At 39.5% G+C, this 16,347-nt stretch overlaps 1 protein-coding gene across 3 annotated transcripts in view; it reads right to left on the bottom strand.

Annotated features, from left to right (window-relative positions):
• Nucleotides 1-16,347, bottom strand: part of Trim37 (tripartite motif containing 37) — a 166,084-nt gene that overhangs the window by 107,745 nt on the left and 41,992 nt on the right. For all 3 annotated transcript variants that reach the window (XM_008842677.3, XM_029568086.1, XM_017800500.1), the window contains exon 9: nt 5,216-5,340. In XM_008842677.3, coding sequence (XP_008840899.1) covers nt 5,216-5,340 — 125 coding nt within the window. The remainder of the gene's footprint in view (nt 1-5,215; nt 5,341-16,347) is intronic.

Raw genomic sequence — 16,347 nt, 5'->3', positions numbered from 1 at the left:
AAACACATAAATCAACAATTTTATCTAAATAGATCATACTTTTTCTGAGTAGGCAAGTGTACTTTGCCCTGACTGCTAACCATATAGTTTCTACCAAATTGACTACATCAAGCATTCCTATCAAATCTCTAGTCAGCTGCTACCTTTTCTTAGAAGACTCATATTCTGCATCTCTTTATCTTTGTGCCTGGTAAACCCTTACTATTCTTCCTTCATTAGAGGTCATATACCCAAAAGGACTGCTCTAATGTCTCCCAATCATAGAAATTATATACTCAATATACAAAAGCCCAATTAGCAAGACAATGCAGTTAGTACCTAGAAAGATTTTAATAGAACCATAAATTTCATGATAGCTTTAAAGGGAACTTCCCAAGATGGCTTTTACATTTTAACAAAAAGTGACGTATTTTTGGCTATTGTCTGAGTAATGTACATACAGTGTACATTATACAGTGTTGGTCAGTTTAACCACAAAAATCATTACATCCTCCAAAATGTAGTCTTCAACCGATCCTCTTATCTGCTAATCTACATGTTGTTTCCTTCATTATATCCTTATATCCACTCAGACATTTCCTTTGTTGTTGTTTTTACTCTAAGTCAGATTCAAAACACAGAAAACTGATTTGTCTATCCTAGACTATTATGACATTTGTACATGTATATATTTCTTAGCAAAAAATTTTCAGACATAAGCACAACTGTAACAAATTAGTGCTGTGGAGCTGCAGTAATTAATATGTTAATCTGTATGTCATATTAATTAATATTAATATACATGTAGTATTAATTAATATGTTAATATATATGTTGTATATAGCACAACCAACCATAAACTCATGATCTCCCTCTCTTGGCGTTCCAAGTGCTAGTATTACAGGCAGAAACTACCAACTTTGTTACTCTACCTATATATTTAAAGCCATGTAATTCCAACACTGCTAATCATCTATCAACACCTTCAGGCATGCTCGCTCATTCAGAGGTCATCATCAAGCACCCTGGTATCTACTCTACTCCTGCAGATAGGTGCAGCTTTAGCTTTAGTGCTTATTGCTTTCCTTATTCCTTCTTCTCTCAGGTTACTCTGGTCTTTCTAGGTGGACTCAAGTCATGATGGTGTCAATAAATCTGTTTTCACAGACTATGGGAAAGTAGTGTCAAACATCTCTTTACCAGTAATCTTCCAGTCACAGATCTTTATCTGAAAATTACTATGGACTGACAGTTATACTCCTTTGCTTTTATGTCCTCCCCAGGATTATCTATACAGTCTTACTATGCCCAATAATAAATAACCCTTCAAATTATGGCTGAAATTAGTTCCTTGTTGTCTCTCCATATAGAAGCTTTAGAATATCTATATTTTCATTCATATAGACACACACCATTCTTTGGGGGTTTTGTTTCTGAGATAGGGTTTCATGGAGCCCAGGACAACCTTTATCTCCTTGTCCTTGTGCTTCAACTCCCAAGTGCTGAGATTACAAATATGTGTGCTACCAACAACCAGTTCTACAATGTCTACTTGACTCTATCAGCTGTTTTTCAGAATTTTTAATACATTTGTATCTTACAAACATATATAAGTAAGATATTTGATATTACTAAATAACTCTTCTATTTAAGGTAGAATATCTACCCACTGAGAATGTATTATTGTTTCCTATGTAACACCTTTAATAGTGCTAGACATAAATAATACTTCACTGAAATAACAACCTTTCTACTCCACTTTAGCCAATCATTAATTGATGGAAGTAAAAGACATTCAATTCGGTCTCATAACCATATCTCAACCCTGGCTTCTATCATAAGGTCAATGAATGACAGTGTTCTTTATATGGCACTCTTATTTGCTGACAATATGTATTACTACAGACAATAATTCTCACACATGGTTAGCTTGATTAATGATCAGGCTGGAAAACACTGTTACTTGCCTGATAAGTTGCTCAAAGTGGTAACAGTATAAGAATTTATAATAGCTTCCAAACTGTAGAGTAGTTTTACTTAGGGTCCTGAAGATGCATTTTCTGAGGACTGAAGATGTAGCTTGGTTGTAGTGTTTGCCTAGCATGTGTGAAGCCCTGGGTTCAATCTCCACCACCACACACAAAAAAAGGGCAGGAAGGCAGGAGGTTCACAAGCAGTAAGTTTTGAGGCCAACCAGAACAACACAATGAGACTCTACTGAAAATACAACAAACAACAATAAAAAAAACCCTGCAAGTACCAATCTGTATAAACAATATTGCTACTCAATATTCAGATTGACATTAAGAGAAGTAATTTAAGTCTTTAAATTACTTTAGACAGGCTGCTCTAAACAGTGAGTTCCAGGCCAGCCAGAACTACATAGTGAGACCCTGTCTCAAAACAAAACAAAACAAAAAACAAAACAAAAAGTGGAGCCCTAAATCCAAGAAGTTGGTGTGCAGGTAAGAATAAAAAGCAGACACTGACTTCTCTCCTTGCATTAATAGAGAAAATGTCATGTGAAGACAAAGCCAAAGCAGCTGTTCATAATTCAAAGGCCTCCCCAGATACTCAATTTTCTGGCATAATAATCTTGAATTCTTTTGCCTCCAAAGCAGCAACAAAATGAATTTCTATTGGCTAAGCCAACCAGTCTATGGTATTTTGACATCATTATCTCAGGAGACTAATGCATCTATACAGAAACTTCATTTCAAATGATCTCAAGGATGGTCTATTATTGACAATCCCAGGTGATTCTTACATATAATGTTCAAGAACAAACCACCAGTCTAGGCTCGGCATAGTAGCATATACCTTCAATCCCAGTACTTGGGCTGCAGAGGCAGGCAGATGTCTTCAAGTTCAAGGCAAACTTGGTCTACACAGTGAGTTCTAGACCAGCCAGGGCTACACAGTGAGACCTTGTCTCAAAAAAAAAAAAAAAAATAGATAGATTGCCAACTTTTTATATTGTTTCCTCCACTCCTTTTAAGATTTGAAGATACATCACCCTTAAAATCTTTTGGTATTAGATCTACTTTTGAGTTTTTGTTTAATAAGTTAATTCCAAAGGTAAATAATACTGGTGGCCCATACCTTTAATCCCAGCACTGAGGAGACAAAGGTAGGTGGATCTCTGTTAGGTCCAGGCCAGTCAGTGCTACATAGTGAGATCCTGGCCAAAATGTAGAGAACAAGAGACTGCAGAATGCATGGCTCTGGATAGGACTCCTATATTAAAACTCACCCACCCAGGGCTCAGGAACCATTGCAGAAAAGGAGGTGGAAAGACTGTAATAGGGCAGTAGACAGCCACAAGGAAACAGAGCTTTCTAGGTGGCTGGGAACTTGCTCATATGAACTTACAACAACAGTAACAGCATACAAAAGACCCATGCAAAGTCAACCAGACAAATACCCAATGTAGAAGTGGGGAAAAGGGTAAGAAGCCCCAAACTTAGCTCGGGAACTATTGGCAACTGATCACTCCTGGGTGAAGAAGAGTTTGTCTTCTTTAAGGGAGGGACTCTAGATAGACTGAGCACACTCCAGTAGATAAACTCACACTAAGGGACATATAGGGACATGAACTTAACTCAGTATGATTGAACATATATGACAATGCATGAAATCTTGTGGCAGGGGGTGAGCATAGGGTAGAAGATCTAAATATAAAGATGCACTATGATGTGCACAAAAATTCAGTTAATAGTAAAAAATTATGAGACAAATGTACCACACACATACATATATATACACACACACAAAAAGGTAAAGAATAGAGTCAGTGCTTATGGGGTAAAGATGCTTGATACCACACCCAATCATCTGGATTCCATCCCTGGGACCTACATGGTAAAAGGAGAGAACCAACTCCCACAAGTTGTCCTCTAATCTCCACAACTGTCAGGGAATGTAGACACCACCCTCAACCACACACATAACTAAAGAAATAAGGAAGGGAGGGCGGGAGGGAGGAACAGAGAGGGGAAAGGAGGGAGGAAAGGGAGGTGAGGGGTGGGGAGGGGAGGGGAGGGTTAAAGAAAGGGAGAAGGAAAAGGGGAGGGAAGGAAAAGAAAGATCTAGACAGGTGAAGTATAACTTCTTATAAGAGCAATTTTTTATGGAAAATGGAGCTCTAAGAAAAAAACAATTAAAAAATACTTTTATTTTATTATGTGTATGAGTGTATTGCCTACATGTACGTAAATGCACCCATGTTGTACAATGCCCTCAGAGGTCAGAAGAGGGCATCAGATCCACTGGAACTGGAGTTATGGGCAGTTGTTAGCTGCCACGTGGGTTCTGGGATTTGAACCCAGGTCCTCTGCAAGAGCAATCAGTGCTCTTAATTGCTCCAGCCCCAGAAAAAAACAGTATCTTATTCCATATCATTTCTTGTTTTACACTCAAAAGTGAGAGTCTATCATGTTTTTCTTTTTTTTTATTATTATTTATCTATTTAGTATATGTGTGTGTTTATGTGTAAGCACATATACCATGGCACTTGTACCATGTTGCCTGTGGAGGTCAGAGGACAACGTGCCAGAATCAGTTCTTGCCTTCCACCATGTAGGTTCTAGGGACTCAAATTCAGGTCTCCAGGCTTGGTCACAAATGCTTTTACCCACGCAACCATCTCAGCAGCCCATCTCAATTTTTGAGGCCAAGTTTATAAGCATAACATAGAGCTCACCAGGTAACACTACTGTTAAGTATTAATAGTATCTTAAAAAGAGACAGTTAGCATGCCTTTATAATCCCAGTACTCGGGAGGCAGAGGGAGGAGGATTTTTGTGTTCAAGGTCAGCCTGGTCTATGTAGTGAGCTCCAGACCAGCCAGCTGGGGCTACAGGAAGACCCTGTCTCAAAAAGACAAGACAAAAAAGAAAAAAAAAAGGTAGTTAGCCAGGCAAGGTAGCATATACCTATAATCCCAATTCATGTGAGGTGGAGGCAGGAAAGTCAGGAGTTTGAGTCCAGTCTCAGTTACATAGTGATTTTAAGGCCAGCCTGGGCTACCTGAAATTGTTTCATTATGAAAAGAAAAAGTTAAGGAAAATAGCTTATTCAGTATTCCTCCCCTGAAGCTCCTCCTATGCTTGGGATTTTTCTCTTTTCCTTAATAAATCTGTATTTCATCTGCTTACCAAAAAAGAAAAATAACTATTCAAGAATATAACTTTGTATACAAACTTAAAATGAAAACAAAAGCTGAAGACCATCATACCTGGTAAAGTCTGGTGGAACTGGGGTGGTAACAAAGGATGCCATGGGCTTTCGATGAACTTGCTGAAACATCATTAGGATCTCTGAGCTCTTAGATATCAGCTCACTCTTACTACAAGACCGCAACTGTGAGAAAGAAAAATTGTTGTAAACAATATAATATTCAATGAAAAGTTTAATAAGTTTAAAAACAAAGCATAATAATTTATTAAACTCTTTGAAGTTTAATCTGGCTATTTAAAGTGCATGATGGCGCACACCTTTACTCCCAGCACTCAGGAGACAAAGTCAGGAGGATCTCAGTGAGTTCGAGGCCAGCTTGGTCTCCATAGGGAATCCAGGCCAGCTGGGGCTACAGGGAGACCCTGTCTCAAAAAGACCAAAAACCCAGGCGTGGTGGCACACACCTTTAATCCCAGCCTCAGGAGGCAGAGGCAGGCGGATCTCTTTGAGTTTGAATATTTTTAGTTTATTCTGGTGGCTCTTTAGACTTTATGAGGTTAAATGACATGATCTCTGGTGAAGTGAGACAAAAAAAAAAAAAAAAAAAAAAAAAAAAAAACCACAAAATAAATAAATAAATAAAATAACTTTTAGGGATAGTGATGTAGCTCAGTGGGAAGAGTGCTTGCTAGCATACAGAAAGATCTGGGTTCAATCCTCAGCTCAGGAGATAATTGGGCATGGTAGCACATACTTGCAATTCTGGGACTAAGAAGGTAGAAGCAAAGGGAGTGGAAATTCAAGGTCATCCTTAGCTTAAAAATGAGGATTTTTTTTTTTTTTGGCCTTTTTGAGACAGGGTCTCCCTGTAGTTCCAGCTGTCCTGGAACTGACTATGTAGACCAGGCTGGCCTTGAACTCACAGAGATCCACCTGTCTCGGCCTCACAAGTGCTGGGACTACAGGCGTGCGCCACCATGCCCGGCGGTTTTATCTTTTTATGAGACAGGGTCTCACTGTGTTGCCCAGGCTGGTCTCAAACCCACAATTCTCTTGCCACAAACCTTCCAAGTAGCTGGGACCACAGGCGTGCATCACAATATCAAGTTAGGATTTAATTATATTTATATTTATACACTGACTTTCCTCATTTCAGTAGTTTTAAATAATACCTGGGTGTGAACAGAACACAATTCATTTTCATTGTCAAACCACATTAGGTTATATCCTAGTCTTCATTATTTAAAATAATTACAGAACAAAGACACTTCTACATATTTCCTTGTTTCCTTTAATTTGGCTAAAATTATTAAAACACACTAACAAACTTGCCTAGTAACAAAATGGTCTCAAACCTGATGCCAAAGATTTGTCAATAGTAAGTTCCCTTCGATACATCTTTGCAAACATTTATACTTTTTATTCATAAGTTTTTATAAATCTAATAAGTGGGGCTAGAGAAATGGCTCAGCAGTTAAGAGCACTGGCTGTTCTTGCAGAGGATCTGGGTTCAGTTCCCAGCACCCATATGGTGGCTAACAATCATTCTAACTCCGGTTTCAGGGTATTCAACACCCTTTTCTGACCTCCCCAGGCACTTACATACATGTAGGCAATATACTCATATACATACAACTAAAAGCTTAAGCATGGTGGCACACGCCTTTAATCCCAGCACTCAGGAGGCAGAGGCAAGGCCAGCCTGGGCTACATAGTTAGTTCCAAGTCAGCTGGGGCTACAGGGAGATCTTATCTCAAAAAAAAAAAAAATTAAAAAGTATTTCTTTAAAAAATAAATTTAAAGGGTATAATATAGCATTTTTATGGTTCTATTTTCCAATTTAATTAGTGAAATTTTATATTTACTGGCTACCTAGACACCAACTTTTGTCTCTATGCCCTCAGTCCTTGCTTTTTAATTTTTTTATCTGTGAATGTATTTGTGTGTGCAGGTGCAAATGTATTTGAATGTCATTGCTCAGGTAGCATCCACCTTTATGTGTGTGTGACAGGGTTTCACACTGGCCTGAAACTTACCAAGCAGGCTAGACTGGTTGGCCATCTTGTCCTAGGAATTTGCCTACCTCTGCCCCTCAGCCCTGGCCTAGAACTCACTATGTAGACCAGGATGTCTTTAATCTCAGAAAGATCTGCCTGCCTCTGCCTCCCATGGTAAACATTTTATCAACTGGACTATCTCCCCAGCCCTATTTTTATTTTCTTTTGAGACATGATCTCACTATAGCCCAGGCAAGCCTGGAACTATGTCATTTGCTCACTTTTTATAAATTATATGACTGAGTTGCATTTCTTTATATTCACTTTTAGATATAAGTACCTACAGCCAGGCGTAGTGGCACATGTCTTTAGTTCCAGCACTTGGGAGGCAGAAGCAGATAGATCTCTGTGAGTTCAAGGCCAGTCTGTGAGTTCCAGGGAGACCCTGTCTCAAGAAGACCAAAATAAATATATAAAAGATATAAGTAACTATACTTCCAGTCTATAGATTATCAATCTAGTTCCTAAAGATTTTTATATTGTTCACTAAAAATTATAATCTAAATGCAGCCAAGTTTTCTCCTTATATTATGTACCTTTCCTTTTTATCAAAATAATCCCTAAAGATAATCAGATTTTGTGGTAGGGCACACCTATGATTACAGTTCATCATCCACGAAGACACAGTGAGTCTGAGGCTAGCCTGGGCTAAATGAAACCCTGCCTCAAAAACAAACCCCCTCCCCCAAAAGATAATGAAATCTAGCTCTTTGTAATTGGTGTGTAATCCACCTGGAACTGATTTTTATGCATCAAGTAATATGAGTATCTAATGTCTTTCTCACATGCATAAATCTGCTGGAGTCAATCCTGCATTTCTGTCATGCTACTAGTATTTAAATATGCCCAGGAATCTGCTTTTTCATGGTTTTGTTTTTCTTGGCCATTTGTCTATATGCCAGTACCATAACATTGTGGTTCATACTATGTCTTATACATAATTATATGACCAAAATTCTAAAACTGTTGAGGGGAGAGTTATGTGGAGTCCACATAACTTTCACACTAACACTGGGATTTCTTGTTCCGTTTTTTAAAAAGATAATATATTACAGTTCTTGAGGTTGGAGAGATGGCTCAGTGGTTAAGAACACCAACTGCTCTTGGAGAGGACCCAGGTTCCATTCCCAGCACCCACATGGCGACTATAAACCCTCTTTAACTCCAGTTCCAGGGGAATCCAAAGCCCTCTTCTGACCTCCACGGCATTGCACGACACAGGCGCACTCACATACATGCAGGCAATACACTCATACACATAAAAATATTTTTTAAAAAGATAATATATTACAGTTCTCGAAATATAGTAATACATAGATTAAACACTCCTTTATTATTCCTTTATATGCCACTAAGGAATCTGCAATTGTGGAATAGACTAAGATATGTCCTACTTCAAAGGCAATATTAATATAGCTGGGTGTGGTGGCACATGCCTGAAATCTATCTGGGGCTGAGTCTAGAGAAGATTGTGAATTGGAGGGCAGCCTGAGCTACACAGTTTGAGTCTATTTAAAAACAAACTAAATGCTTATGTGGTTTTTGTCCTTTTATCTATTACTTACTATACTTTTTTCCCCCCAGCTGAGACAGGGTTTCACTGTGTAGCCCAGGTTGTCCTGGAACTCACTCTGATGATTCTCCTGTCTCTGTCTTCTGAATGCTAGGATTTTAGGCATGTACCACCATATCTAGTTTTTGAAAATGTTTCTGTATACTATGTTTTAACATCTTAAAGTCTTTCTGGCTGGGGTGAGATATATCCATGTAAAGATATGAAGTCAGGTGTGGTGGCACATGCCTTTAAATTCCGGCACGCAAGAAGACCAACCAGCTCTATACAGCGAGTTCCAGGATAGCTGGGGCTACAGGGAGATCCTGTCTCAAAAAAAAACAAAGAAAAAAAAGAGAGAGAACAAAATACAAAATCTTTAATATTGCATCTTAGGTACTAAATAATTGCTTGATAAATGAATATATGAATAAAATGTTTAGGTATATAAAAATTACATTTTTCCCGGGCATGGTGGCACACGCCTTTAATCCTAGCACTCAGGAGGCAGAAGCAGGCAGATCTCTGGGAGTTCAAGGCCAGTCTGGTCTCCATAGCAAATCCAGGCCAGCTGGGGCTACAGGGAGACCCTGTCTCGAAAAGACCAAACAAAAAATTACATTTTAAAAATATTTATTGTTTTTATTTTATGTGTATGACTGTATTACCTGCACCCCTGTCATGAAATGCCTGCGGGGGCCAGAAGAGGGCATCAGATCCCTTGGAACTGAAGTTACAGAAAATGCTATGTGGTACTGGGAACCAAACCTGGGTCTTCTGCAAGAGTGGCTGGTGCTTTTAACCACTGAGTCATCTCTTCAAGCTCAGTCTAACACCAAACATGTTATACAGCCCAGGTTGACCTTTAACTTTTGATCCCTTTGCTGCCGCTTCCTAATGGCTGAGATTACAGACGTGCTCCCTAGCCTGCTTTAACAATTTCAGAACATTTCTTTTTTTTTTTTAAATTTTTTATTGAATTTTTGTGTATTTCAAATCATCTTTATACCTCTTTCCTCTTCCCCTTTGGTACCCTCCCATAGTGCCCCCACTTGGAGTTCATACATTCTGACATTTGTATTAAGGCCAATTATGTAAAATTAGTGTCCCCAGATGTCCCAGAGTTCATCTACCAGGGTTTAGTCAGCCTATCTAGAGTCTCTCCCTTCAAGAAGATCAGCTCTTCCTCACCCAGCAGTAATCAGCTGCCAATAATTCTTCAACTAAGATTGGGGCCTGCTACTTATTTCCACAGTTCTGTGCTGGGTTTTTGTCTGCCTAAGTTTGCATGGGTCTTGTGCATGCTGACACGTCACATTGTTGTTAGGTTTGTATGAGAAGGGTCCCAGGCGCCTGTAGGAACATTTCCATATAAAAATTCCTTCCTTCCTTCCTTCCTTCCTTCCTTCCTTCCTTCCTTCCTTCCTTCCTTCCTCCCTCCCTCCCTCCCTTCCCTCCTTCCTTCCTGATTTTCTGTGAGACAGATTTTCACTATCTATCCCTGGATAGTCTGGAATTCGTTATGTAGACCAGGAGGGCCTTGACCTTATGAGATCCTCCTGTCTCTGCCTCCCAAGTGCTGGTACTACAAGCATGTGCCACTATGCCTGGCTTACTATCAATTTTTCATAACCAAATCACCTACCTGTATGTCATCTGTCCCGCCCAGGATAAATACATCTTTGGTGTCACGGTGAGGAAGAATTACAAATTCAGTTGTTTTCCAAGAATCTTCCACCTTAGAAATAATCCAAGCATTAGGAAAGTTAAATTCACATGTTTAGGTATTCAGTTATTGCACATGGAAAGAAACAGAGAAAACTCTAAAACTATCCCATTCTTTCTTTCAGCCCTTAAAATTCTTCAGATCCTTTTCTTGTTGGATGTTCCTGATTTTCTTAATTTTATTTGACTGTTACTAATACTTGTGAATAACTGGTGATAATTTAATGTGCATTCTTTACCATCGTATACTTTCAGAAAAAGAATATTACTCTTTCTATTTAGAACTGGTAGATGCACACATTTTTAGGGTAAGGAGATAGTAAACATGACCTTCTCTGATAGTTCAGAAAAAAGATGCATGTTTCTGTGAAAAAAAAAATCTTTGGCATGTAGTTCCTTATAAAAACATGCACATATCCAAGCTTGTTATTATCAACTTCCCATTGGGCTATAGGTTAGGCAGGAAGAGGAAATTTATAAAGGTAATAATAATTATGAAAAATGAATGCAATAAAACAACAGGTACTACTTGTTATACTGTTGAAAAGTCCACCCAGATAACACAAATATTAGTAATCTTTACGTTGTATCTGAAAACTTTCACATTTGCTGATTTTGTGTGTGTACATATGTGTGTGTTTGTATGTTAATGTGTATGTAGGTGCACTTGCACATAAGTATGTGCACTTGAGGAGGCCAGAGGACAACCTTAGGTGTCATTCCTGAGGCGTTGCCCACTTTTTTTTGTGAGACATAATTGCGTATTGAACTGGAACTTGCCGAGTAGGGGAAGCTGGCTGACCTACAAACCCCAGGAATCCCCCTTTCTCCATTTCCCCAGTGCTGATTATAAGTGCATGCCACCACACCTGGCTTTCCCTTAATTTTTAATTTACAAAAATATCTATCTTCCAATTTCACCTTCTTAAGAATTTTTTCTAAGGCAGCTTCTCCGGAAGCTTGTCCAGATATATCCTGGATTCCTTGACCAAATTCAAAGACATGTAGCTCAGAGAGCCTCTCCAAGGTTAGTGGAATTTCAACGTCCACCAGGGAGGCATTGACAGTCTGCTCAATAGCTGCCCAGTGTCTAGCCTTCAGAGTTGGATTCCTCAAGTCGATGATAACAGGAAGCTGGAAAACAAACATTCTCAGAGGCTTTGTGCTTTTAACGTTGAAAAGCACAACATGCACAAGACCTGCATAAGATCAAGCCAGTCAAGACTCCAGCAGGGATGGGGATGAGCTTGTGAAGACCCACCCCTCGCTGAGGAGCTATTGGCAGTTGACGGCTACTGGGGAAGGACTCAGGTTTCTTCAGGAATACAGCCCTGGGTAGGTTGCCCGTACTGCAGGGGATGGCTCCACACCCATGCACATATTGGCAGTGTTAGCTGGATTCCACAGCTAAAGAACAAGTGCATGAAATTGGGAGGGAGATGGGTGAGGGGGTCTGGGAGGGGGTGAAAGGCAGGGCCTGGGGGATGAATTTGATCAAAACATTGTATACATGTATGAAGTTCTCACAGAACAAACTACAAAAGCATAACTCAAGGCCACTGGTTTCAATTTTTAAATGTAGAGAGCTGATGATAGCACCCACTCATACCTACAGCAAAGAAATATCAGAAGAAACACAAACTATGGAATTTTATTAAGACGGAATGCTGAGTTTCACAGTGACTAACTAATTCAAAATTGGGGGGAAACTAGTAGCCATAGGTTTCTCCACAGGGAGAATTTGCTTACCTGAGAAAGGTTCCTGGGATGACAAGAAAGAAGATGAAGCCAAAATTTAGAGCAGCATGTTCTAGGGCAACAGCTGGAGGGGTGTTGATGGGGAACATGAGGAACCCAAGAAAGTTTCAGTCATTTTGGCTAGTGGAAGGAAACAGGCCACCTCCTGGAACTCCCAGCCCACCTCCCTCCACTCCCTTAAGCAACAAACTCTGTGACCTGAGGGAAGAGAGCCACATACACTGTCACCTTAAAGGCATTTATGATAATACAACTTCAGATGTCTGCCTGTGACTGAGAAATGGAGGATGATGAAAATATAAATAAGATGCTAATGTAATAAGTAAAATAAATCATTCATTTGGAGTTTCTTCTCCCTAGAAGAGGGAAGGGAAGACACAGGAGGCTCAGGAGCGGCAGGAGTGAAGGGCAGGAGTTACCCCTGCAGATCAAAACAGAGGGCAAGAGAACACAGGAAACCAAACATGTGCCTTTGCCTTTCTAAGCAGAGGTCTAGGCCTGAGGGGTATTGCTCCTCACCTCTCTCACCAGGCTAACAAGTGCTAAATAAATAGTGCAATGTAGAGTGGAAAGCTGCAGGAAGTTGGTTCTCAGCTGGGCACAACAAAAAAGCAGGATGTAAGATGAGGGGGAAATGGGGCTTGACAAAAACAAACCCATGGGACCCTGCTCAAATCCCGAACACCAGGCATCAGTAGAAAATGCCTGAGGTGCTCTGAGGCTAACCATGGCAACGGCAAATCTCAAATATAGCCCAGCTTCTAAATGGGTTTACTACCACATGGCATACAAAAAGGCAGAGGAAAATAATGTTCATTACCTCTGATCTGCAGAGGTAACTCCTGCCTCTCCCAGTTTTGTGCCGCTTAAAATGTCTGGTTTTAACAAACAATTCAAAGACATGAAAAAGCAAAGCAACAACAAAACATATTTAAGAGACAATAATAATGAGAATCGATTTCATGTTGAGATTAGAGCATTCAAAATAACTAGGATTAATATATTAAAGGGTTTAATGGAAAAAGTAGATAATGGGCAACGTCATGGGGAAATGTCAGTTAAACAGTGACAATGTAATTAAAACAAAAACGAGACTGGGGAGATGGCTCAGTGGTTAAGAGCACTCACTGCTTTTGCAGAGGACCTGGGCTCGGTTCCCAGCACCCACGTGGTGGCTAACAACAGGCAATACACATAAACCATGGTGTAAGCATTAGACAGTGTGAGATAAATAATGCCTAGCTAGTTTAATTCCAGGATAGCTGGGGCTACAGGGAGATCCTGTCTCAAAAAAAAAAAAAAAGATTTGTACATGAATGATTATAGCTGCCCAAACAGGACTTTGGTATTTACAGTCAACACAAATGAGCAAAAACAGTTAAATGGAAAAGCAAATGTAATTACTTGGAAGACAAAGATAGGTGGATCTCTGTAAGTTCAAGATCAGCCTAGTCTACACAATGAGCTCCAGGCCAGCCAGGGATAAAAAAAAAATTACATAGTGAAACACTGTCTCAAAAACAAAAAAAGAACAAAACCAAAATAATATATTAATAATATATTAAGAAAAGGAAAATAATTATTGATGTATTCAGTAACATAAATAAGCCAAAATAATTTTGCTGAAAGAAATGAGACATAAAATGAGTATATATAATTGTTTTTTTTTTTTTACAACTGTAAAAACTGTCAATTTATGACATAAAGCAAATTGGTAGCTTCACAGAGACTAAGGGAGGGTGAAGAAAGTACAAAGATACATAAAAACAAAAAAATGGGTATGTTCACTGTCATGATAGTGATGTCTTCAAAAGTACACACATTTAGTCAGGCATGGTGGTGAGTACTTTTAATACCAGCACTCAGCAGTGAGTGGCAAATGGATCTTTGTGAGTTCCAGACCACCTTGGTATACATGGTGAGGTCCAGGCTAGACAGTGCTACATAGAGAGACTGTCTCAAAAAACCAAAACCAAACAAACAAAAAAGAGTACTTGTCAAAACTTACCAAATTGCACCTTCAACACATACAGTCCTATGCTCAACAGCAGTTAAGTTGTTTAAGAACAAAACACATCAATCTCCAGATACCCATCCAGGACACAGCAGTTGGTCTAAAGTTGCTCCATCACTACAGCATAAGGCTACCAGTTTTTCTTTGCCAGGGATAAAATAAAGTCCCATGGGAGGCTGAGGCAAAGGAATGAGAATGAAGCCAACTTGGGCTACACAGCAAGCTCCATGGCATCATGGGCTATATATTGTGAGTTCCTGTCTCAAAAGAACTAACAGAAAAAGAATGAAAAGTACTGGAGAAAATAGAGACTATTTTTAAAAATCTTTACGTATGTACTAAATCTCATTAAACTGTCAATCAAGTATAAAGATAAGATGAAAATATTTTCATGCATGCAACAAAGAAAAGTTCATTGTGATTAGCCTTCCTGGCAAGCTACTGAAGGAAGAGCAATAACAAAAGCAAATACGTAGCCCAGGAGTAGAAGCCATGGGAACCAGAAAACAAAGACTCAATCCCCCAAGAAAAGGAGTGAAGACATCTCCAGTAGGATAAAGAGAACGTCTTGAAAAATAGCTGTTTAACAAGCACATAGGAAAACACAAACATTTCTGGGCCAGAGTTGGTTCAGTGGGTAAAAAGTGTTTGTTGTACAAACCTGATCAACTGAGTGTAATTCCCAGAACCCACAATGGAAGAAAACTGAATTCTAAAAATTATCCTCTGACCTGTACTAGTACAGTGTCATGTGCACACCAGTACTCCCATCACTCACACACATACTACGATAGATAGGTTAAGTTGTCAACTTGACACATCTGGTAAGAGGGACCAATTGGGGAATTTCCCTGCAGCCGTATCTGTGAGGCATTTTCTGACTGTTGAGTGATGTGGAAGGGCCCAGCCCACTGTGGGCAGTGCCACCCCTAAGCAGGCGGTCCTCGGTTGTCTAAGGAAGCAGCATCCTCAGTGGTCTGTGCTTCAGTTCCTGTCTCCTGTCCTGGTTGCCCTCGACGAAGAGCTATGATTGGGACATGTAAGACAAACAAACCCTTTCTTTCTCAAATTGGTGCTGGTTAGTGTTTTATCACAGCAACAATAAGAAAACTAGAACATATACTAAATAATTTTTTAATTAAAAAAAATTACAAAAATTCAAAACAAGTGAATACATCAAATACTTGGGCTATTTTATGTTTTATTATTGTATATGCTTCACATAACCCACCCCAATAAACTAAATGAGGAAAGAATTTCTGCCATTTTGGTCACTGTTGTATCCTTCAAGCATCTTTTTTTTCTTTTTGTCTTTTAGAGACAGAGATCTGCCTGCCTCTGCCTCCCGAGTGCTGAGATCAAAGGCTTGCACCACCACACCCAGCTCCTTCAAGCATCTAAAACAATGTCTGTTACCTGACTCAACTCTCTCAATGCTAAATTTTAACATAAAAATCATTATATTTAAGTAACTTGGAAATAACTTTGACCTTAAAGCTACCACTTACAAATGTATAAAATTCTATGGCTTATTTATAATAGCAATTTTTATTACTTTTATGTATGAGTGTATTCACTACATATACAAAACTGCACCCAAGTCATGCAATTGCTTGCAGAGGTCAGAAGAAGGAACTAGAGTTACAGACATTAGTTTGCTGCCATGGGAATTATTCTGGGAACTAAACCTGGATCCTCTGCAAAAGCAGCCAGTGCTCGTAACTGATGAGCCATCTCTCTGACCCCTATATTTTTACACATCATCATAAACCTTATTTAGAAATCTTAAGGGCTAGAGCGATAGCTCAGCGGTTAAGAGCACTAACTGCTCTTGCAGAGGACTCAGGTGCGATTCCTAGCACCCACAAAGTGGCTACAAACCGTCCTTAACTCCAGTTCCAGGGGAATCCTAAACCCTCTTCTGACTTCCACCGCATTGCACGACACGGGTGCACTGACTTACATGCAGGCAATACACTCATACACATGCTGGGAGTGGTGGCGTACGCCTTTAATCCCAGCACTCGGGAGGCAGAGGCAGGCAGATCTCTGTGAGTTCAAGGCCAGCCTGGTCTACATAGTG

This window comes from Nannospalax galili, unplaced genomic scaffold (genome assembly GCF_000622305.1).
Source record: "Nannospalax galili isolate Female #2095 unplaced genomic scaffold, S.galili_v1.0 scaffold879, whole genome shotgun sequence".
NCBI lineage: Eukaryota > Metazoa > Chordata > Mammalia > Rodentia > Spalacidae > Nannospalax > Nannospalax galili.
The sequence above is the reverse complement of the archived record's forward strand: the minus strand, read 5'-3'. Positions and strand labels throughout refer to the sequence as shown.